Genomic DNA, 25,180 nt, shown 5'->3' with positions numbered 1-25,180 from the left:
CCGAGACTTCCCACCCGGGCAGCTGAGGAGCTGCACGTGTGAGGTTGGGATGAAGCCTGATCATCCCCGGAAGTCTCTCCTCGGTCCTTCTCTGGTCAGCCACCAGGCTTCAAGGGAGCAGACACATTCCCTGAGTCCCTGGAGCTCCTTGCACCAAGGACACACCCATGATTTATGCCCCAGAGGCAGTGCTTTTTTTGTTTTTTTAAAAAAAAAAGGTGCAGGAACTCACAACTTGTTAATCATTTATTTATTTATTTATTTTTATATTACTGGAATTTTATAATACCGGAATATAATCTATTTTACAACTCATCGTGAACCAATTGAGGGTGTGTGACCACATGATTTTTGATTCATAACTTCATAACTCAATCAATTCATTAACCCATCTTTTGTGGTTCCCTCCCCTCCCCTGTGCACTATGTCCCCATTTCCCATTATTATTCCAATCAATCTATTAAAATCATTGGGCTTAGGGGTGCATAACTATGGGTTTGGTTGTAGGCTCAACATACAATCTACTGAGTCTACTCACAATTCCATATAGTGCATGTCTACTCAAAATTAAGTACACTGAGTTCAATGGGCCTTGCTCCGGACTAAGCATGCGTAGGATTACACTTTTAAGCTTTTAGAACCCAGGCATTCTTAATGACGACTTTAGCGAACATCTTTGAATTTCTTATCTGCCAGTTAATGGGTTTGCCATATATTGGATTTTGGTTAGAAAATGCAACTGGAACCTCACTGTGCAAAGAGAGGAGGGGTGAGAATCAATGTCTTAAGAGTAAAATGTTTTAATAGTAGTTCTTGAAATAAATTTGCACCTTTGCCAAGACAACATCCCTCCCTTCTGCTCTACTTCAGTTTCTCTGACTTGCCGGGTGCACATCAGGTCCCACATTTCCTAAAACTGGATACATTGCTCAGTCCAGGCATAAGATTAGTCCCTCTGTTAGCAAGCATATGGTTACTCTAGGCACCACACATGAACTCATGTTGCTGCCTGTCTGTCACCTGATGTCTTAACTAGAGCAGAAACTAACCTCTCTCTCTCTCTCTCTTTCTGCTGGCACAAGCCGTTTTACATATTGTTTTGCAGACCCCTTTGCAGGCTCCTTTGCAGACCCCTGCAGAGTTCTTCTCATTGATCTGGTGGATCACATCAATTTAAACTTAATAGAGGAAAGAAAATAATGGTGTGGGGAGGGGAATGAGATGGTTCTTTGGTTCTTTGGCACAATCTCATTATTGCTCCCTTATTGAGGGGCAAGAACTGTGCCTTATTGCACAGTGTCAGCAACACGTTCTTCAACACGAAGAACATGAAGTTCTTTCAACACGTTCTTCAACACAAAGTTCTTCAACACAAAGCAAGAACTGTGCCTTATTGCACTGTGTCAGCAACACGTTCTTCAACACGAAGCCCCAATATAGAGTCTCTTGGAGACACCCAAGATCAAAGCACTGGCATCAGCTCGACCTGATTCTCACCAGACGCTCCAGCTTTCCCAGCATCAAGATCACAAGCAGCTATCAGGGTGCTGCCTGCAACACCGACCACTCCCTGGTGTGCAGCAGAGTGAAACTGCAAACAAAGCGACTGTACCACACAAAAAAGGAAGGAAGACCTCGCATTGATACCAGCAAGACCCGGGATCAGAGAAAAGTGGAGGGATTTGCACAAGCGCTTGAGGAATCTCTTCCAGGCCCGGTCGATACAAACGCATCCAACAGATGGGAACATTTCAAGAATGCCGTTTACAACAACGCCGTGTCCATATTTGGCAAGAAGACCAACAAGACGGCAGACTAGTTTGAAGCCCACTCTGAGGAGTTGACACCAGTCATTGAGGAAAAGAGGAGAGCTCTAGCAGCACACAAAGCCTGTCCCAGTGAGCACAACCTGCAGGTCCTCCGAGCTGCTCGCAGCAAAGTCCAGCAGATTGCCAGAAGATGTGCTAATGACTACTGGCTCCAGCTCTGCTCCCAGATACAGATAGCAGCTGACATGGGCAACATCAAGGGGATGTATGACGGTATCAAGCAGGCCCTAGGTCCAACGCAGAAGAAAATTGCCCCTCTGAAGTCTGCCACAGGCGAGGTCATCCAGGATCGGATGCAGGAGATGGAACGCTGGGTGCAGCACTACTCTGAGCTATATTCCAGAGAAAATGTAGTCACCGAAGAAGCGCTGAACAACATTGAGTGCCTGCCTGTGCTGGAGGAGCTTGACAGTGAACCAGCCCTAGAAGAACTTCATGTGGCCCTGGACTCCCTTGCCTTTGGCAAGGCACCTGGAAAAGACAGCATCCCTGCTGAAGTCCTAAAGTGCTGCAAAGAGATCATCGTCACTGAGCTGCATGAAATCCTCTGTCTCTGCTGGAGAGAAGGTGGAGTACCTCAAGACATGAGGGATGCAAACATCATCACGCTGTACAAGAACAAAGGCGACAGGAGTGACGGCAACAACTACCGTGGCATCTCTCTCCTTAGCGTTGTAGGAAAGTTGTTTGCCCGAGTTGCACTAAAGAGGCTCCAGGTACTTGCAGAGAGCGTTTATCCAGAATCACAGTGCGGATTCCAAGCCAACAGGTCCACCACTGATATGGTATTCTCCCTTTGACAACTGCAGGAGAAATGCAGGGAACGACAGCCACTCTTTATAGCCTTCATAGATCTCACGAAGGCCTTCGACCTGGTCAGCAGGGATGGCCTCTTCAACTTTCTCCCCAAGATTGGATGTCCACCCAGGCTCCTCAGCATCATCAGATCTTTCCACAAGGACATGAAGGGCACTGTTGTCTTTGATGGCCCTTTGACATCCGAAGCGGCGTGAAGCAGGGCTGTGTTCTTGCACCAACCTTGTTTGGGATTTTCTTCGCTGTTCTGCTGAAGCATGCCTTTGGAACTGCAACAGAAGGCATCTATCTCCGGACCAGATCAGAAGGAAAGCTCTTCAACCTCTCCAGACTGAGAGCAAAGTCCAAAGTCCAGCTGAAATGTCTGCATGACTTCCTCTTTGCCGACGATGCAGCTGTCACTACTCACTCTGCCAAAGATCTCCAGCAGCTCATGGATCGTTTTAGCAAGGCCTGCCAAGATTTTAGACGATCAGCCTGAAGAAAACACAGGTCATGGTTCAGGATGTGGACTCACCTCCCTGCATTACAATCTCTGCACATGAACTGGAGGTTGTCCATGACTTTGTATACCTTGGCTCAACGATCTCCGACACTCTTTCTCTCGATACTGAGCTAAACAAACGTAGTAAAGCAGCTACCACGTTTTCCAGACTCACAAAGAGAGTCTGGTCCAACAAGAAGCTGACGGAACATACCAAGATCCAGGTCTACAGAGCTTGCGTCCTGAGTACACTTCTGTACTGCAGCGAGTCATGGACTCTCCGCTCACAACAGGAGAGGAATCTGAACGCTTTCCACATATGCTGCCTCCGACGCATTCTCGGCATCACCTGGCAGGACAAAGTTCCAAACAACACAGTCCTGGAACGTCCTGGAATCCCTAGCATGTATGCACTGCTGAAACAGAGACGCCTGCGTTGGCTCGGTCATGTTGTGAGAATGGATGATGGCCAGATCCCAAAGGATCTCCTCTATGGAGAACTCATGCAAGGAAAGCGCCCTACAGGTAGACCACAGCTGCGATACAAGGACATCTGCAAGAGGGATCTGAAGGCCTTAGGAGTGGACCTCAACAAGTGGGAAACCCTGGCCTCTGAGCAGCCCGCTTGGAGGCAGGCTGTGCAGCATGGCCTTTCCCAGTTTGAAGAGACACTTGGCCAACAGTCTGAGGCTAAGAGGCAAAGAAGGAAGGCCCATAGCCAGGGAGACAGACCAGGGACAGACTGCACTTGCTCCCAGTGTGGAAGGGATTGTCACTCCCGAATTGGCCTTTTCAGCCACACTAGACGCTGTTCTAGAACCACCTTTCAGAGCGCGATACCATAGTCTTTTGAGACTGAAGGTTGCCAACTCCAATTGAGGGGCAAGACTGGGAGAGATGGTGGTGTGTCTATGGACGTCTACCATTGCGTTGTCAGTCCAGAGGAGAATGAAACGCAGCCCAGGACCTCCAAGGGGCACCTCCTCCTTCCAGCTCCAACTGCAGAAGTTTTTGGAGCTCCCCCTCCACCTTTGATCCAGGCAAGTGGGTCAGTCTCCCAGTGTCTTCTAATGACTGTACTACGTGGGCTGTCAGCTGCTGGGGAATTGAAGTGAAAAAGGAGAAATTGGGCTGGGAAGCAGATGGGGAAGATGCATGGGCATGATCTGAAAGGGCACATGATGAGGCAGGCACCTTGCTGAAGCTGAGCAGGACAGATCTAGGTAAGTGTCTGGCTGGATGCCCTCCTGGAGACCTCATGGGCTCATAGATGCCTCCTTGGGTTCCATAATGGAACCCAATCTGTCAAGCTCTTTGGGGGGGGGGAGAGAGAGAGACTTGCCTACTAGTCAGAAGCGTCATTCCTGTCAACAGGATTGTCTCCCATGCAGACAGTGGCAGTCTGCACCTATGCACGTTTACTCCAAAGTAAGCCCCACGGTGTGCCTTGGAATCCGTCCCAAGTAAGTGAGGATAGGACTGCAGTATCCTTTCCTCCTTTTTTTAAACAGCGAAGGAAGCAAGCATCTCATGCTCCTCTCTGAGGCTTCGATCTTATCCACACTTTCCTGAGAGTAAGCCCCGTTGAACACAATGGAACTTACCTTTGGGTAGGCACTGAACACAATCGTAACCAGGTCTATTCAGAAGTAACTCCTATTTTGTTCAATGGGGCTTACTCTCAGGAAAGTGTGGTTAGGATTGCAGCCACTGTCAATCAGAAGGCAAAGGAAGGAAGCATCTCATCCTTGTCTCTGAGTTTGCCACACTTTCCTGGGAGTAAGCCCCATTGAATACAGTGGGACTTACCTCTGAGTAGACACTGTCAATCAGAAGGCAAAGAAGGAAGCATCTCATCCTCATCCATCTCATTCGCTGAGGCTGCAATCCTATCCACACTTTCCTGGGAGTAAGCCCCATTGAACATAATGGGGCTTACTTCTGAGTAGATACGCCTAGCATTGCGTTGTCAGTCCAGAGGAGAATGAAATGCAGCCCGGGACCTCCAAGGGGCACCTCCTCCTTCCAGCTCCTCCTTCCAGCTCCAGACTGCAGAAGTTTTTGGAGTTCCCCCTCCACCTTTGATCCAGGCAAGTGGGTCAGTCTCCCAGTGTCTCACCCCACCAGTGGCTCTCCCCAGAAGACTTTTTGCCCCTAAGGGACATCAGCCACCCCATCTCTCACACAGGAAGGGACTGAAGATCACTTATGTCTCCCCGCACACTTCTCCAGCTTGGGTGAGCTCGAAGGGCTCAAGGTCCCCAGTGAGAAGAGCCAAGGGAAGACTTGCCTTCACCTGTGAAGTGCAGGGGCAGCTCCACAGCTGCGTGCCTCCTGCTGCTGCCGCTCCAGGACGAGACTTTGGAGAGCCTCTGGGCAGCGGCAGGGCGCACTGGGCAGCAGGAGGGTCTGCATAAAAAAGGTGCAGGAACGCTGTTCCGGTGCGTTCCATTAGAAAAAAGCCCTGCCCAGAGGCATATAGTCATACATGTTGCACTCGATGCAAAACAATGGATAGCCCCCACCCTGCTGCTGGCTGTCTCACTGCATAGTTTGTTTAGGGCAGGGGTGCCCAAACCCCAGCCCTGGGGCCACTTGCGGCCCTTGAGGGGACCCCCTCTCAATGCGGCCCTCAGGGAACCCCCAGTCTCCAATGAGCCTCTGGCCCTCCAGAGTTTTGTTGGAGCCCACACTGGCCTGATGCAACTGCTCTCAGTGTGACTCTGTTTGACCTCTGGCGTGAGCTGTGGGATGAGGGCTCCCTCCACTGCTTGTTGTTTCACGTCTGTGATGCAGTAGCTGCAGCAAAGGCCAGCCTTGCTTTGTGCAAGGACTTTTATAGGCCTTGAGCTATTGCAAGACCTTCATTCATTCATATAAGTTCCATCTCTAATATATTTATTTATGTAAATTTATTTGAATTTGAAATGTACATTAATTCTTTTTCCCCTGGCCCTCGACACAGTGTCAGAGAGACGATGTGGCCCTCCTGCCAAAAACTTTGGACACCCCTGGTTTAGGGGTACTTGAAAACCATTTACTGGTTTGCTGCCCTCTTCTCAAGGGAAGAAGGACAGTGTCTGGGGCCCTGGCCTCTTCGCCCTGCTGCTGAACTTGCACTGAGGTTAAACTCAGGGTGCCTTACCTGGCACTTTGTTCCCGAGGCACTTGGTGTCCCAGAGGCCATGTGCGCTTCTGCAGAGAGGCTCACGCGGTGGCAGGCCCTAGCTTTATACCCCTAGCTAGCTCCTCCTCCCTCCCTCCTTGCTGACTGAAAGGGGGCTGGTCTTCCCAAGTGAGATTACAAAAGATTAGGAAGAGAAAAGGCTGCTGATGGGCCTAATGTACTCTGTAGGCTCCTGAATGGGGTGCTTGGATTTGCCTAATGGGGCTCTTATCACCTCCTAAAGGACAATGACTATGCTAATTTGCTAAATGGCTAAGTTTATGACTATGTTAAGCTAAACTGCCCTGGCTGGCTGGGAACGGGCCCTTCCTAGGTTCTTACCCTCCTAATTCAGTTCTCTTAGGCTGGACTGGTTTTTAACCTCAAGTTGCTTTTTATTTCAGTTTAAACTACACTGGTTTAAGAGTTTTTTGGGCTTGGCAGAACTAAAGGTTTAAATCCTGTTTTGCCCTGTTTATAAAATAGACACCAAGTGTACTTTCTCCCTCTATTACCCTCTTCTTTGTTTAGTTTGGGCTCTAGCTTCCTATCTAAATTATACCTCCTGTTTTTATTAAGTGTGCACCTTTATTTAAATTATTTACTTATTTATTGCTTTCACCTAAATCCTGTGTCCCAATTTACTGAACATTTAGATTATGTTCTAACTTGGATTAAGTTTAACTTGGGTTAAGTATAGGGTTAAACAAAGTAGAAAAACTTGCTTTCTACTTTATCCTCCTATGTTTTGTTTACTTTTCCAAGTGCCTGTATCTTGGGCCCTTAATCATGAGTAGGACTCTGCTCCTGCTCAGAGTAGATCTATGTACTCACTCACGTATATATTTTTATTGCCCTCACCTAGCTCCTCTGCCCCAACTTGCTGGACCTTAAACTCCCTCCCTCTGGTTAGATTAGGTGCTAACTTAGGTAAAGCTTAGACTCTCGCTGGTGAGAAATTTGGGAAAGGTTGGCTCCTTATCCTGTATATTGGATGAAAGAGTTGGAACTTGCCCCTATTTACAACAGAAAGTTTCACAGTTATTCTGAGTACCCTTGAGTGGCATGGACACAGCTCATCAGATATGCTCCCAGCATTGCCAGCCACATAAACAGATAACTAAATTACCAGAATTGCCTTTGTGTCCTTGGCATCTCCAGTAAAAGCATCATTTAGTGTGGATGGGAAAAGCCAAAGTACCCCAAGACTTTGAAAATCTGCTGCCAGGTCAAATAGGACAATTGTATATTGGATGGATCCACAGCTGATGAAAGGCAGCTGTGTGTGTTTGTTTTGAGTAGCCATGCACATGCTTGGAACACTGAAGGTCTCAGTACTGAAATAGTTTTCTGCCATGATCTAGCCCAGCTATTTTCAACCACAGTACCCTGGCACACTGGTATGCAGACAGTTTGCAGGTGTGCCATGGGAGTTTGGGGAGGGTCATTTATTAGTAGGACAAATGGGAGATTTGAGCCCCTACCAGCAGCATGGTGTGCCTTGTCAATGGGTCAAAAAATTGATGGTGTGTCTTGAAAATTTTAGTGCCCTGTCAGCGTGCTGTGAGATGAAAAAGATTGAAAATCGATGCTCTAGCCTCTGTGCCTGGAGGACCAAAAGCTAGCAAGTGACCAATGGCTGACAAGCAAGGAGGGAAGGGAAAAGACAGTCTAACTTATTCCCTCAAGGTGTGCTTCTATCCTGGTTGCACTCAACCATGAATTTTTCCTTGCATAAGCAACTCGCACTAGGAGCAGCAGTGGTTCCATGCATAGGTGTCCTTCTCAACGTACCCAATGAAGTGAGACACAGTTGGTTCATAATTTCTTGTGCTGCATTAAGCTCTCTTTATAGTTCTTGGTTCTTCTAGATCCTGAGGAAAATGAGCCAAGAGACTTCTACAAAGATTGCAACGAAAAGTGACCATTTTCACAAACACGGGGTGGGGAGTCAGTATTTTTGGACAACAAATACATAAATTCTTAATCAGGGAAACCTGGTTGAACCAGGGCCTGGTGTACACAGACAGTTCTGCAGTCTGTCTCACCAGATCATTTTCTATCTGGTAGATTTGGAAAGAAGTATTTTTCAATGCTTTGAAACAACATTATTACAGTACAAGAACTTGTCCAGTATTAATGAAGCCAGGGCAAACCTTTTCCCTATACATATGTTATTCGTGCCATACTTCCTGGTTTTATGTTCATTCTTTTCTCCCTAGTTCTGACATACCTCTATGAACATGAGTGTACTTAACGGATGTGGAATTTTAACCACTTATATTCCCAGTTCAAATCTTGCCTCAACCATCAATTCACTAAATGGTTTTAGACAAGTCTCTCCCTCTCATATCTATCTTCAGTACAGCTAGTACAGGGATAATCATGTCTGCTTACCTTACAGGGTTGTTGTACAGATCACATCAACATTAAATACTTTGCACTGAAAAAGACTCCACAAATGCTATAACCTTTTAGCACTGGGACCCACCTTTTTAAAACAACACTCTATGACACCCACCTAACTTTATGAGACTTTTTAAAAAAAGTAACCTAGAAAGAAATTTTTATTTACAAGTAATATTTTATTTATTTATTTATTTATTTGCAAAAAAAACAAACCTTGATCCATTTCTAGTAATAAGACAGCCCTAATGAATAGTTTCAAGGGTTGAGGCCTTAGTTATGTGACCCAATCCCCATCGGTTCCCACTATCTGTCACTGACGGACTTGGAGGAAAAAACATCAGAAAAAAAGACACTCAGACATTTATCTCCTTATAGTTACACAAGCTTGCAAACTGCAGGAGTTCAGCTGTTTGCAGGGCAGTTAGCAGCCATCTGAATTTTGAACAGCCTCAGAGCTTGAGGCAATTAGTTATTTGGCAATTAGTTATCTGATCTTTAAACTGGAGGCTCTGTAGGACCCACCACAGAAATCAGGTCATGACCCAGCAAGTGGGTCCCAACCCACGGTTTGAGAAATGCCACTGAGAAATGTTATCAACTGATAAATCTAGCTGATCAAACAACAAAGCCTTGATATAAAGAAAAAAGCAACTAACCCTGTTTTCGTGTTTGATCACACACTTGCTGCGTTGCTCTTCAAAGCATTCAAGTCAAACTTGTACAGTTTGTACATTTAAGAGGCATGCAAGATCTGCCTTCTCAGAATGCTGCAAAGCTCCTCAAAGGCGGGTTCCAAGTACCAGAAGTCATTTTGTTCTCAAAAATAAACTGTCTGCGCCTCAGTAGAATTGAAAGCTTTTATTTTTGCCATACAAAGCTCTAAGAACTAAGGTCAAGTATTGGTTAATGGAAAGCAAAAAAAAACATAAGTCCCAAAAGGTATGTTAAGGAAAAGGCTGTACATGTTATTTACATTACAGTACTGCATTGATTAAAATTAAAAAGGTAATGCTTCACCATGGCTCAGTAGAAACCAGTATGAAATACATCATTGCCCTCCTTTTGCATATCTTTTTCTGGGAAAGTTTTATGGTTCAATAGGAAATAAATAAGCAATGTACTGATTTTCTTCTGACCGGCTTGCATTGGAATGCTGCAACATGAATTTTCAAAATAAACACTAAAAAGGACTTGGATAGAATTCCCAGACAAATTCACTATGAATAAGAGCTAGTCTATAAGTTGCACAGAAAGTGGCTGCAGAATTCTGGGCTGAACCACTACACAGTGCAGGTGGGAGGTCATGTTTTTGAATGCCCCCACCCACATTTCCATCTCCCAAGCAAAAAGACCCTTTAATGCAGTTAGCTAGCCCAACGTTTTCTCCCCAGCATATTAAACACAAATGCAGTCTGAAGTGGTATGGTCCAGAAGCACACCACCTCAGTCTGCCACCTTAATGGATAGAATAACTCTTACCAAGTGCAGCAGGACACAACTGGAAACATGTTCTTCCAAAATCAAGGACACTTACTTCCGAGTTGAACATGGCTGGAATCAGCGCATCAAGATGCGAACACTACTTTCATCTTGGGCTGAGATTTCCCATGGGATTTCTGCTGGACACTACCAAATGTATCTGTTTTGTAGAGATGCATTTTTAGGTTACCGCAGTATACTTAAAAACACTTTCTTCCTAGAGCCAGTATCTTAAAAAATATTTACAGAAAGGTGAACATTGAGACTGGAAGCTACATTTAAAAATAAATCCTATAAAACAACCAGTTGCTTATATATAAAAAAACCAAAACAATAAGGTATTATTAAAAAAAGGTAAGGTACAGAAAGGATCTGGCTTATTTCTAACTCCATAAATACTGGAAGCAGAGGATTTCAAAAAATATGAGCACATTTTATAAGAACTCTTAACTTTGGATACTGAAACTTTCTTCCTAGGAAAAGCCTGAAACCTGAGATGCAATGCAAGTACGAATCTTCTAGCAAAACACACAGCTTTGAACCCTAGTTTTCCAGTTTTCTTTTACATGTTACTTTTTTTTTTAAAGGAACACTCTCAGTAGGCACTGATTTTAAGTTTGAAAAGTCTCAGTTGATTATATCAATATAACCAGTATTTTCTGGATGTACGGCCTGCTAAACTCCAGAACTGACATGCGCTATGGAACACATCCTCCTTTCTAATGAGCAGCAGAAATTACCTTGTTAACAAAAAGTAACTTCTTTCGCTATCGGCACCTAATAAAGTCCTTAAAGAGGGGTTTTGTTAGCTGATTAAAAAATATCAGTGAAAAAAAAAACTTATGGAATACCCCCTGTAGAGGCAGATACAATTAGAGGCAGATACAATTTCAGTTCAACTAGCTAGCGAGTTTAGAAAATCTACTCGAATTGTTGACTTAAATATGGTGCCAATTTTAAAACATGATTGATAAAAACTATTTAAATAAACAACCCAACCATCTATACCAGGGGTGCCCAAACCCCGGCCCTGGGGCCACTTGCGGCCCTCAAGGTCTCTCTATGCGGCCCTCAGGGAGCCCCTAGTCTCCAACGAGCCTCTGGCCCTCCGGAGATTTGTTGGAGCCCACACTGGCCTGACGCAACTGCTCTCAGCGTGAGGGCAACTGTTTGGCCTCTTGCATGAGCTGTGGGATGAGGGCTCCCTCCACTGCTTGCTGTTTCACATCTGTGATGCAGTAGCGGCAGCAAAGGAAAGGCCAGCCTTGCTTTGTGCAAGGCCTTTTATAGGCCTTGAGCTATTGCAAGACCTTCATTCATTCATATAAGTTCATCTTTAATATATACATTTATGTTAATGTATTCAAATTTGAAATGTGAATTAATTCGGCCCCCGACACGGTGTCAGAGAGACGATGTGGCCCTCCTGCCAAAAACTATGGACACCCCTGATCTATACAGTCCAGAGAACAAAGGATTTGCATTTTACATCTACATAAACAAATTTGTCTTTCTTTCTCTCTGATTTTCTGACATATTTTAATCTGTGTTATATTTCATCACTCATTTACCTGTGAGTTTCACTTTCTGGCGAGAAAAGCAGTGTCTTAAAAATAAAATTTTAAAAAGGACTGAAAAATAAGCTCAAGGAATGTTTTCTTTGAATAGGTTTATTTCAGAGGACATGAGAAAGAGAAGAAAAAAATCCATAAGTGATGGAAAGAAAAGATTTTAATGACATACCACTGATCACTAACTAGGTCTATTCACAATCCTTTTCCGTCCTCTAAGGGTCTTCCCCCCTATATTATAATTTACAAAAAATTCAAGACGATACTCGACGTAAAACAAGACTACATGACCGCTGTCCAATTTACTTTCAGAACTAACATTTCTTGCTCAGGTTGGTTTACTGATACCAAAACGTCAGAAAATTGTGTACCAATTTGCAAGGGGAAAATGGAACAATTACTAAAACAGAAGCTGTTTTCTTAGTGCCATAAAACCTATGATATTTTCCCCCCCAAAATGGCCAAGTGATGCAATGTTCCTTACCAAAAATACTACCCAAGTTGTACTCTGAATTCATTTCAAAGTAACTGACAGGATTCCCTAAAAAAAACTGTCAGTAAGCTCAATTATAGAGCAAATGCATTGTTTGTGGTACAGTACTTGGCTCTGGGAAACAGCTTCTGCACCTTTCAGCTTTCAAACTGATCAAATTATATTCGACAAAAGCCTTTTCCCATAATGTTCTTCCCATAATGGAAAAACAGCAACTTAATTCTCACTCTAAACATCCTTTCAGTAGTCCTCAGTATTGGAAAAACCGTGGGCGGGTTTCAGTGCCACAGCTGCAGAAGGATAAAGCACAATGGTCCAGCCACTGGATAATTTCTCTTACCCAATATAAATAAAACTTGCTCAGTTTTACCTCCAAAGGAAGGTGCCTTTCTTTTTTGCTGCTGAGATGGCATGATTACATTGTGAGAATCTTTGTGATGACAAAATGGTTATTTTGGAGCAGGACCAAAACCAGGATGCTGCTTGAACAAAAAGGGGTATGAACAAGATTACCGGACCCTCACGGCACTGTATTATCCGCTACAAGTGTTTACGGAGTGTGCTGGTTTCTCTAAGGTTATACACCCAAAAGCCATCCTAACTGTCCTGTCGATTCAAACGCTAATGAAACCATTTTCAGTGTTAAAGTGCTAACATGGAAAAAAGGATTACACAGTAGGTGATTTAAGGGCAAGAAATATTCAACCATTTACCAGGATGCTTCCTATTACTGTAAAACAGCACCTATTCAAACAAAGAGGACTTCCCAAAATTCTGATCCACACTTAACACTTAACTTTCCTGGAAACACTTTTTCTTCCTGGATTCAAGTACAATTTACGTTTTTTCCCCCAACCAACTCTTTTTTTTTTTGTCACAAGATCACCTGAAGCTTAGAAGTATACTCTAGTTCTACTTTTTGCTGGCTAGGGATAACAAACAAAAAAAACTGTCTTGCTATATAACATGAGATATTATATTTTGTGGGTTTTTTCTTTGAGCAGCCCATTTTCCTTTAAAAAAAAAAGAAAACAACAGTTTCACTGTTTTTCTTGCAAAATGTAACGCCTCTGACAAAAGATCATTTCAGTAAGATTCTGGTATCACAAACTCAAATTCAGTACTACCATCAGTTGGGTTTTGTTTAAAAAGGGATTCGTTGCCCTGCGGAACAAAGATGTCATCCCAGGTCATTGGCTTGGCTGGAGGGTTTGGGGCGGAGGGGTTTGGTTCTGGAGCGGCGTCTTTCACAGGAGGAACCGGATAAACAAGAGCATTGTTATTGACCATGGGGATGTTGCTGGAGCTACCTGAAATATATGCATAATTTCTGATCTGCAACGACCGGCAAGGATGCAAGCGGTACATCTTAGATTCTCCGGAAGGATCCTGACTGTGAACGGATCTTATGTGTGTTGCCATGACTTGATAGTTGATGAAACACTGGCCGCACGCCAAGCACTGGTACCGTCGCTCACCGGTGTGGTGGATTTCGTGCTTGGTGCGGTATTCCGCAAGAGGGAAAACCTTTTCGCAGTAGCGACACGGGTACTTCTTCTCCCAGGAATGGACGTTAAAGTGTCTCCGCAAACTGGTAAGACAAACATAGGACCGGCGGCATACAATGCAGATGTAATAGACCTTTCCGTCCATTATGAGTTCGTAGTGATCATCGTGCTTCACTTTGAGGCGTTTCCGGTTTGCAGGGTCATCTCCCGAAGTTCGGGGCAGGTCATCGAGCCTGACTTCCCCGTCAGACTCATCTTTCACCGGAATGACGATGTCATAGGTATCCTCGCCGATGTTTGCGTACACCTTGCAACCCGTAGATAAGCCTTCGATTTCTGTGGCTGTGTCTAAAGTTATGGTTTTCTGGCCCTCTGTTACGTGCTTTGGCGCGACGCCTGCAGGAGAATCCTTGGTACTTCCTGACAGGACGTCTGGCACTTTTGCTTTGAAGTCTGCAGGTTGGGAAGCTGGTTCCTGTGGAAAGCTGACGGCTGGCTTCTTCTGAGATACGGCATTATCGGGGGCAGCAGGCTTGGGAGTGGTGGGCTGCTGGACCAAAGAGCTGCTGCTTGCTGACCCCGGGCTGGATGAGCCTAGAAGGTCGTCATCATCCTCCACATCCTCTTCTTCCTCTTCCTCTTCATCAATGGCATTGGTTTCCATGTCAGTTAAGGAATCATTATTTGATGGCTGCTGATTCTCCTCGGGTATAGGAGACACCTCTATCTCATGCGATGAACCTATGTCTGGTGAAGAGCTAATCTGTGGCGGATTTAAATGAAGGACATTAGGAGCCATGGGTTTTGGAGCAGAAGGGGGAAGTGGCTCTGCAGGTGCTTGGTTTTCGGTTGGATTTGACTGAGAGGTCGACGAGTCAAGCATTGGAGCTGCCACAACAGCTGAACAAGGAGAAGAGCTATTGCTGGCACCATTTGTTTGGTCAGGGGCCACAGTGGGGTTCGGGCAAGGCTGGCTCTGTGCCACTGCCTTGGTCTCTGAAGGACGGTCTTTGGGAGGCACAAGCTCAGAGCAAAAAATGACATCATCGTCATCAGAATCGCTAATGGTGATCTTTGTGGCCTCACACTCCTCCCTGTACAACGAAAACGATTCCGTTTCAACAGGGTTCCTGGCAACAAGATTTTGACTCCCGGGTTGTGCCAGAGCCTTTTGTGCTTCAAGGCCATTTGCATCTGAACCGGACGGTTCCAAAGTACCCGGCTGGACACCCCCGGACATGCTCTTCACCTGCTGCAGAGGTGCGCCCAGGTCCGCAAGGAATTTAACACCCAGCAACTGCCCTGATTTGATTAAGTCATCCAGCAAGTCTGATCTGACCCGGACAATTTTGGAGCTGTAGATGTAGTTGAGGATTTCCGCAAAAATCTCCGCTCTTATAAAGTTCAACTCAACCACCTGCCCCGCGACCGAGAAGAGCTGGTGAAAGTAAGTGCTCGAGGCTGAGAGGACGTTCCGGTGGGCTCGGAATTTCCGGTCCTCCACGATGATGGTGACATCACAAAAAAGTCCATGGCCCCGCTGCTCGTCCAAAGCCTTTAACAGCATGCCAGAGTACTGGTTGTCGGTGGCAGTAATTAGCTTTCGGGTCTCCATTCCTACAACAAGAACACAAAGAGAAGCTGTGTTTCCATTGCAGAACGGTTGCTTACATTCAGAATTCCAAAAGGCAGGGCTTCTCAAACTAGGGCATCGTGACGCCCCAGCCTGAGGGCCATGGCCTCTGCCCCCTTAAGGGACGGGGGAGAGGTAAAACTGGAAAACTTCTGCAAAACCAGAAGTGGAGCGCGATCATTCTGTTTGCACTTTCTGGAGGCTGGGGAGCCCTGCAGACGCTCACGCAGGGCTCCCCGCACCCCCAGGACACTGCTGCAGGGACTGGTAAGTAAATGCCAGTCCCTGCAGCTCCCTGAGCAACACAATCCTGGGGATTGCATCACTGCCTTCCCCCCCCCCCGCCACCGCTGCCTTCCCCACTCCCCCACAAAGACTTAGTGGCTCTCAAACTCTCCCAGAGGTAAAACTCCCACAGAGTTTGAGAACCACTGCCAAACAGTCTTGTTTCTCAGCATGCCCCATTTTAAATAATCCTTATGTGGCAACATTTATTTATTAGACGTATTTATATCACACACTTCTATTCTAAGCAAAAACGCTGCAGGTGGCCAACATAAAACAAAAAGATGAACAAAAATCATGACACACTACCAAGCAAAAAAATGGCAGCAGAGAAAATATCACCACAGGTGCATAAACAAATTTTAGCAGTAAAAACCCGCATAGTACCATTTAAAACATCATTTCAGCACCTATATGGGTGTTTACTGCTGTTGTTTTTTCTTTCTTTCTTCAAACTAGGCTAGATGTTTCTAAAGATGGAATGCCAACCAATTGACTGGTAACCCAATCCTGCACGTGTCTACTAGAAAAGAAAGCTCCACCAAGCATAATGGGATTTATTCCTGGGTAAATGTGCACAGGATTGTAACCCTCCTTCATTAGAATATCTTGCCTAGACATTGCTAAGATTAATAGTCAGCAACATGGTACGTCAGCACCTCAGATATAGACAAGATGCTTAGATACACATTGCTGTGTTGATGACTGTTTCCATGTCCAACTGTCAATAACGAATTTCTTAATCGCATGGATTAATTGCGCACTTTGCAATCTAAAATGGAAGCTGTTTCTAAGCAAAGCCAATGTTACAATGCAGCTGCCTCTCGGCTGACAGAAAAGCACTTTTAAAAGTGTTTGCTCTGATATTTTTCCTTTCTTAATATTTAATCCTAGACTATCTTGCAAAGCTTTTACAAATATGTATGAACTTGAGCATCCAACGTCTGTGTAGTCTATGCATCAAAGGGCACAATCCTAATCAACTTTCCAGCACCAAGGTAAGGAAATAAACATTGCCTTACCTTGAGGAAGCCTCAGTGACTGCCCCCCAACTGCAGGATGCAGCACATGCCCCACTGGCACAGCTACGCCAGTGCTGGAAAGTTGGTTAGGATTGTGCCCAAAGACACATTTGTTGATTCTTATTTTGACATGATGCGAGTCATCTTGAAGATACCTCTGGGGGTGGAAAGGTGGGGTAAAAAGTCTATGGATTGATAAATAGAGAGAGGTATATTCAATGAAGGACAATGATGTGTGTGCAATATGCCAGGTTGCTAGAATAAGAACCAGGGACTAAGATCTTGTGCCTTTAAGAATTGCGTGAACTCAAATTATTTATCAGGTGCACTATTCCCACCATTGGAACATGATGGGACAAGTGGCACCAAAGGAAATTCTCCCCCTTCCAATGCAACTATTAGATGCATAGAAGCATGGTTCCCTACAGCAATCTTTGAGCAAAGTTTGGTAGTGTTGTTTGCTAGAACAACAGAAGTAGAGAAAACTCTTGGATCACACGAAGAAGAGAATCACTGATCGTGCAATGAGAAATGCAGTACTTGTCAATCCCACAGATTGGGGAGATGATTAACTAACACAGACATGCTGAGACACACCCTTGACTGAGGTTGCAGGAGACGACTAGAAAGAACGACAGGTTAGCTAACTTTTGAGATCCTGAAATCTGGCAGAAGGTCCCTTCCAGGCCCTTCTGCTACTTAGGAAAAGGGTCTCTAGACCAGAGCCATCCCAGCTTGAGTTGCAAGTATGACAGGGATCACAACCGTAGTCACTGTTGCCTGCAACAGGAAAGCAGCGGTGGACTTTTGGGACCCTAGGCAGACTCCCCTCCAGTGCCACAACCACTTATCACCTGGGCATCAAATCAGTTTGAGCAAGTCCCATGGCATCCCACTTTATGCTACAGCTACAAGATGAACTAGTGCTGTTTGTTGCTGCCAACCAAAAGGCAGATTTTGAGATCCCAGGGTGATACAAAAGCTCACCCACCCCTGCTTCAGCCTAGAAACCAACTCTGATCCAGTGGCCTCCATGGCACTCCTAGAGGAGCAACCCATTGGTAGGAGGCTGCCTGTCTCCTGCCTGCCTTGATTGGCATCCAGGACTTGCTTCACTGATCTTTGGCTGGGGGAGGCTTGAGTAAAAGAAGGGGAGCAGGAGTGGGAGAAAAGAGAATGGGGTGTGGGTGGGGGTCTTTATCTGGAGAGAATGACAATGAAATGTTCATGCAGGTCTATGGCTGTTCCTACAGTATTCCATCATCTGGATTTCTGTAAAGGTGCTCTGTGTTCTAGGGAGGAACACCAACTTTTAATTGCAAAACCTGTCATCTGTTTTTTATTACATACTAAATGCTCAACGTATCGTTTCAAAAGTCTGCAAGAGAGAGACTAGTCGGAGCTAAGTCACCACAGGTGCTAACATGTGCATCTGACAGCAGCCTGGCAACAAAGAAATTCAGCAAGTTCAGCTTTCCTTGCAACTTATCTCCATGCTAGAAGCCTTCCTGTATCAAATCTCCATGTGTCAAGCTGCTGTTATAAGCACAGGAGCAGTGCCTGAGAACAACAGGGCAGCCTGAAGCGTCCTAGAAAATATTTTTTTCCAACTGAAACAAGTTTCTGTGGGAAAGAGCCAAGGAACATAGAACATCTGGAGAGATCTGGGGTTGCTTTCAGAATGTAGGCTCTGTTCTGCTCACTGTCCTCTTCCCACAACAATTAGAAAGCGGGCATGCAGGGAACCCCTCACCGGCTTTCGGCATTTATATCCAGGACACTTATTAACTTGCCTGGGTGGATGCTGCTAAAAGCAGGGCAGACAGTGGAAGAGAAGCATTTTGGATCTAAATGTCAAAAATGCAATGAAAAAGGTGGGAAAATGAAAGGAACTGATTTGCATTGCTCGACCAGGAGGTGGGGAGAGCATTGCAGGAAATGTCACTTCAAAAATAGAGCTGCCACTTCTCTGGCTGCAGCCTGACACTTGCAGGAATAGGAGAAAACCCAGCTAATCAGCATTCTCTTTCCCTTGGCCGTCAAGCAGATATCTCCAAGCTCCCAAGCAGGATCTGAGGGGCACCCCTACTGTCCTAGGTCTTGCATGACTCACCAAGCCAAACAGAGTCCACCAGCCACAGCCAGGGGCCTGCTACTTGTGCTCAACATCCCACAACCCTGCTTTTGTTTTTCTTTAATACAGTCCAAGGCAGGCAGTAAGAAACAGAACATCTATCTAGTCTTTGGTGGACTATACAACTCAACATCCTAAACTATAGGTATCGTGCAAGGCCTGTTCTACATAGGAGGGGCTGGATAAAAAGGTGAGGGAGTAAGGGACAGAGAGACGGACAGGAACAGCAACAGCAGGAGGCGTTGAAGCAATGACACAGCACTGAGTGAAAAGGAGTGACAACCAGAGTGGAAGGAGGAGAGAAGCTGTGAACTCAGAGAGGTGCCCTGAGAAGGATTCAAAATCATTGGTCCATCTGCTCCAAGACTGGCTACACTGACTGGCAACGGCTGTCTGGGGTTTCTGGGAGAAGTCTTGCCAAACCCTACCAGGAGACACTGCCAGAGGTTCAATCTAGAATATCCTGCAAGAAAAAAGCGCCTGTTCAATCACTGACATGCAATGCAATCCTGTAGATGTGTGAAGTGAGGGGAACACTCACAGTAGAGTGCATTTGGGGGGGGGAGCAGAAGGGCAAGAGAGTGCTGGGTGCAGGTTAAGTGATAAGCAGAGTGTAGGAGGCAGGACTGACATGGGGCGGGGACTCTAAGCAGGGAAAGTGCAAGAAATCACAACACCCAAGTGTGCAGGAGAGGCTGATGGGTGAGTGGGTGGGAAGAGCAATGACATGGGGCTGCATTGCAAGACAAGCAATGACACTGAGTGAATGTAGGGGGCAGCAATGGGGGGCAGAAGCAGGGATGTAAAAGTGAGTGTTGGGCGGGGGAGCAACAGAAGGAGCAGGTGCAACACCAGAGGGAAAGAAAGCTTTAAAGTGGGAGCAGGAAGAGAAGCAATGACACAGGGCAGTGTTCCAAGACAAGTAATGACACAGAGTGAAGGCAGGGGCGCAGTAGTGATTAAGGGGGGAAAGGTGGAGTGGGGCAGTCAAAGCAATGACGCAGACATGATTGTTAGGGGAGCAACAGAAGGATGGGGGAGCAGAAGCAAGGCCAGAGGAGGAGAAGGGTTGAAAGCGGGTGGGAGGAGGAGAAAAGCAATGACAGATTTGGGGAGGTGGGTTTTGAGGTAATGATGAAAAAGTGATTTTGGGGGGGGAACTGAGAGAAGAAGTGGCAGCGAAGCAAGGCTAGAGGAGAGGTGAAAAGTGGGAGGGGGAGAGAAGCAATGACACATTTGGGGAGGGGGCAATGACCAAAAGTGGAAGTTTGGGGAGAGCCACAGAGACAGTAGCAGTGATAGAAGGAGCAAAGGGGGCAGGAGTAAAACCAGAGGGGAAGGAGCCTGAAAAGTGGGGGGGAGGGGCTAGAGAAGAAATGACAGATTTGGGGAGGAGGGGTTGAAGCAGTGATGCAAAAATGAATGTTGGGGGAATAACGGAAAGAGTGGGAGGGGCAAAGCAAGGCTATAGAGAAAAAGGGTTAAAAGTGGGGGGGCGAGAAGCAATGACAGGTTTGGGGGGGGTTGAAGCAATAGTGCAAAACCGAATGTTAGGGGGGAGTGATGGAAAGAGTGGGGGGCCAGAAGCAAGGCCAGAGCAGAGGAGGCTTAAAAGTGGGGGGGGGGAGAAGCAATGACATATTTGGGGGGGTTGAAGCAATGGTGCAAAAGTGAATGTTGGGGGGAGTGATGGAAGGAGTGGGGGCAGAAGCAAGGTCAGGGGTGAGAGGTTAAAAGTGGGAGGGGGAGAGAAGCAATGACACAGGTTTGAGGTGAGCCCCAGAGAGAGCAGCAGTGGCAGGAGGAGCAAGGGTGGGGTGGGGTGGAGGAGCAAGGCCGGGGGAAGGGGTTAAAAGTGGGGGGTCCAGCAGGGACGGGGGCTGGAGGGGCTGACAGCAGAGCCAGAGACGGGAGCAGAAGCCCCTCGCACAGGGGGGCCCCTAAGCGACCCCAGAAGGTGCCAGCCAACCTCCCTCCTGCTCCCCCGCAGAAGTGGGCGTGGCCGCCTGCGTGACGCCTGCGCCGCTCCCCCGCCTGAAGTGGGAGGAGGGGTACACAAAGGCGCCTGGCGGGAGAGGCGGCGGCCAACCCCGCGCGGGGGGGGAAGGAGACGTAGAGCCCGTGGGGTCCGTTACCTCCTCCGCGCTCCTTCCGCCGCCACACACGCAACGAGGCCGGCCACTCACACTCCCTCGCCCGCCGCCGCCGCCCCTCCAGCCGGCCGCCAGGGAGCGCTGTGGTTTAGCCTCCCTCGCCGGACTTCCCCTCATGCTCCGGCCGCGCTCGGCACTTTCCGGAAAGCCGCCCGAAGGTTCGCTCGGCGGTTTCCGGAGCCGCTCGGCGGTTTCCGGAAGGCCGTCCCGAGGGAGCTCTCGGCACTTTCTGGACCCGAAGGCTCGCTCGGGACTTTCTGAAGGCGCTCGGCGCTTTCTGGATGTTCCGGAGACGCCCGAACAGGCCTTCGGAAGCTTCCGCCTTTCAGAGCCACCGCCCACGTGGAGTGGAGGGAGGGGCCGCCTTTCAAGCGCTGCTGGCCCAGCCTCCAGGCCACGTGCAGCAGGCAGGGCGGCGGGGACGCGGCCTGCTCAGAAGCCCCACTGCGCTCGCTGGGGCTTTGCCGCCAACCAAGCCCACAAGCGCAGACCCACTCTCCTGGGAGCAAGCCCCACTGGACACCATGGGACTTCCTTACGAGTAGACTGCTGGGGCACAACCCTAGACCCACTTTCCTGGGAGTAAGCCCCACTGGACACAATGGGATCTCCTTCTAAGTAGACCTGCACAGGATTGTGCCCTAAGGTTACAATCCTAGACCTATTTTCCTGTGGGTAAGCCCCACTGGAAATGATAAGACTTCACCTTAAGTACTTAAGTACACCTGCATAGGATTGTGCCCTAAGGCTATAACCCAAGACCCATTTTCCTGGGAGTAAGCCCCATTTGACACAATGGAACTTCCTTCTGAGTAGACATGCATAGGATCATGCTGTAAGCCCACACCAAATCGGACTGCTAACCCACAGACTTGAGCCTGTGATCCCATAACATTCTTAGGTGCATGCTTCTCTTGAATGCAGCAGGACTTACTTCCAAGGAGGCATGCGTAGACTTGCATGGCCTTGAATGACATTTAGCACGTTTTACTTTGGGAGTCAGTCTCATTTAAAACTTTCTTAACAGGGCTTTACTTCCAAGTAAGCAAGTGCTGGAAGGAGATCTGCCACCTGCACCCCTCCTCTCAGACCTTGCTGCAGTAGACAGCCCAATCCTCAGGCGTGTCTACTCAGAAGTCCCATTGAATTCAGTGGGGCTTACTTCCAGGAAAGCATGCAAAGTTTTGCACCCTGAGAGAGCAGAGACCACAGTGGGCTGCCCTACTTCAGCTGGGGAAAGGAAGAATGCGTCACATTTTGGCAAACCCATTACACTGCACAGAACTGCTCCAGAGTACTACTTAGGGCGAAATCCTAACCCACTTTCCAACACCGTCATAAAAGCAACACAGCTCCGAGGTAGGGGAACAAACATTTCCTTATTTCGAGGATGCTTCTGTGAGTGCCACCCAACTGCTGGATGCAGCACAGGTCCCTTTGGCACAGCTATGCCAGGGCTGAAAAGTTGGTTAGGATTTGGGCCTTACTGTATAAAATAAAGGCTGCAACCCTCTACACACCTACCTGGGAGCAAGTCCCACAGGGATCACTTCTAAGGAGAGATGCCTAGGATTGTGCCTTAGCATAGCAAAAAGATGTTGATTATAATCACTTATCAGTTAATGGCTCAAGAAGCAGAGGTTGCTCAAAAGAGCCTAATCCTAACTAGTTAGGATTAGAGTTAGAGTTAGAGGATTAGAGTTAGATGACTAACTCTCAATGCTATCTGTTTTTTTTAGTATGTTAATAAGCCTCAGTGTTTACCTCAGTGTTTGCCTCAGGCTGTGATTGTTTGTATTGCTAATGTCTGTATTGTATTACTAATGTCTGGTTGCAGTTAGCTCAGCCCTGGGGAGTTTACATTCCATATTCTCAGTGGATTCTACAAGTGTTTGATCCTTTATCTAGAAATAGAACTGTTGAGCTGGAAAGGAAAGGTTATGTTTTCCAGCTATTGAGCAGTTAGGTCAATGACAGAAATTTGTAACAAAAGTATGCAATCCTAAGCACTTTTACTCATAGAAGAAAGTTTAACTCAGCTCAATAGAACTTACTTTCTAGTAAGTGTGCTAGAATTGCATCCTAAACCATTTTCCTCTTTTCTTTGACTGCACGACCCTTTGCTGCTTTTCTTATAATTAAAATGACTCTCAAATGTCACATCTAACTAAAACCCACCTATATCTAAGCTAATCATGTTAGGATTTTTGACTTGCAGGTGAAAAGAACTAATGTCCCATTACAAGTCAAAGTAACCCTTTTTTTATTTCATGTAACTGGATTTTACTCTTGTTGGCTATTGTAAACTTAAAACGAGTTACCCCCCCCCCCATGAATAAGTACGTTAGGCCTAAGTTGGCATGAGAAGCCTGAACCAAACTAAGAAAGTGGCACGTACAGGGTGGTGGCAGTACTACTGGGCAAGGGGCCTTGAGGGTTTTAGGGTTCGAAAATCAAGAACCCTAAGCTCCCAAACCCCCCTTTGTTTACAACACCCCCCCCCAAAGAAGAAGAGTTTCAATCAAAGCACAGAAGAATGAGTTACATTTCACACAGAACCAGCCACCAAAATTTGGGTTCCACAAAGAATCTTAAACTGGATCTTGGGATTGTTTCCTACAAGGTCTCTTCCACAAATGCATACATCACTGTACAGGTAAAGGCTTTGAGGAAATCTCATTTGGCCCCGTTCAGGATGAGGCATAAACAGTTGCAGAGGTTGTAATGCGGGTGGTGTCTAATAAAATTAGGGCATATTGTATGGGTATGCACTGCAAGGTCTTCTTCTGTTTGGATAAGTTCCCCTCCCCCATTATTCTACTCTATTCACATCCCTTTTCACTTGGGGAACCTTTGTCAGTTTCAGTTCCCCAAATAAAGAAAAAATGGTAGCAAAGCGGGTTATTTCCATTGTCCACTGTGACTCCATGACCCCCCCTTTTTTTTTTTACCGTGCTACCTTAGGTAGCTCTACCTGTTATTCCTAAAACAGGGTGGTGCTCACATCGTAAGTAATGCTGTGCCTGCAAGACAAGTTTCAAGCAAAGCTGCTCTCAGCTGCCTGCGGTGCTGAATCAGCACCATGTTGCCTGGGGGTGGGAAGCAAAGCAGGCTGCGTGTGCTCTTTCCCGCAGTTCTTGCACAGGGCTGCAGCCCAGCTGGACTGTCTTGCACTAAGTAGAAGATCAGGAGGAGATTAACAGGAGCGCGCATTTCTGCGGCCCGCAACTGACACATCTCGACCTTAAATGCAGAACGGAGGAGGAGGACAAACCAACCAAACCTCGAACAGGCTGATAGTGGAGGGACGAGAGCAGGTGGCCGCAGACTGGCCCCTCCCGGCCGTTTGCGGGATCCGACCCGACCAAGCTGGCAGGGGCTGCAGCAGCTTCCAGGAGTGAGAAAGGCCAAGGCCGCAGGAACACTAGAGTGCCGCCAGCCAAGAGCTGCACACGGAGGCTTCTGCGCGGGGCAGGGAATGACGGCTGAGGGGCCGTGTGTGGAGGAAACAAAGGCTGCGTGCAGAAGGGGCGAGTGTCTCTGCACGGAAAGGCGGAGATGCGTGTCAAGGCTGAAGCCCACCGGCCCTCCCTCCAGCCACAGTTCTACGGCTATAGAAGGCTGGAGACCGTCCACACGTGCACGGGGCAGGCCTGGGGCATTTCTGGCGCAGACGCTCCAGGCTCTCGCAGGCCTTGCCCCGCCGCCTGCCCAGAGACGGCAGGAGGGAGCCGGAGCCTTCCCACCGGTGGCAGGGCGGCCTCAGCCCCCGGCACAGGCTCCCCCAGGGGCTGGGCGAGGGCGGGCGGCCTTACCTGCCGGAGTCTTTCCTCCCGCCTCGCTCATGGCGCCGGGCTCCATCCTCCCTCAGGGGCTACAGCCCATCCGAGCACAAAGGAACTGCCTCCCGGAACCCTCCGCGGCCGCCCTCGTTGCCGCCCGGACCGCATAAGGCGCCGCACCAGCAGGGAGTGCGCCGACCATAGAGACGGGGAAGGAGCGGCGCGGCGGGGTCTTCGCTCCTGCAGGTCGCAGGCTTGGAAGTCGGCCCATGCGGTGCTCTCGTTGTCTCTCCTGCGGGCCTCGGAGGGCGGAAGGCGCTTCGCTCTCAGAGCTCTGTGGATGACAGAGACGCCGACGGAAGGATTTCACTGACGGACCGGAAGTTGGAAAGGGTCAAATTAAAAAAACTTATTTA

At 47.4% G+C, this 25,180-nt stretch overlaps 1 protein-coding gene across 2 annotated transcripts; it reads right to left on the bottom strand.

Moving 5' to 3' along the window:
- Window positions 1-11,835: 11,835 nt before the first annotated feature.
- ZBTB33 (zinc finger and BTB domain containing 33) lies at window positions 11,836-24,870 on the bottom strand. 2 transcript variants are annotated; one of them, XM_066640157.1, is made up of 2 exons: window positions 24,798-24,870; window positions 11,836-15,372 (listed from the first exon to the last, which is right to left on the bottom strand). In XM_066640157.1, the coding sequence occupies exons 1-2, from the start codon at window positions 24,841-24,843 to the stop codon at window positions 13,334-13,336; spliced, it is 2,085 nt and encodes a 694-aa protein (XP_066496254.1). In that variant the 5' UTR covers window positions 24,844-24,870; the 3' UTR covers window positions 11,836-13,333. The 2 variants fall into 2 exon arrangements, with proteins under 2 accessions (XP_066496254.1, XP_066496255.1); XM_066640158.1 differs by lacking the exon at window positions 24,798-24,870 and adding an exon at window positions 20,965-21,046.
- Between the last annotated feature and the right edge of the window lie 310 nt (window positions 24,871-25,180).

This window comes from Tiliqua scincoides, chromosome 12 (assembly GCF_035046505.1).
Source record: "Tiliqua scincoides isolate rTilSci1 chromosome 12, rTilSci1.hap2, whole genome shotgun sequence".
NCBI classification, from domain to species: Eukaryota; Metazoa; Chordata; class Lepidosauria; order Squamata; family Scincidae; genus Tiliqua; species Tiliqua scincoides.
Note: the sequence above shows the minus strand (reverse complement) of the source record. Positions and strands in the feature narration are given on the sequence as shown.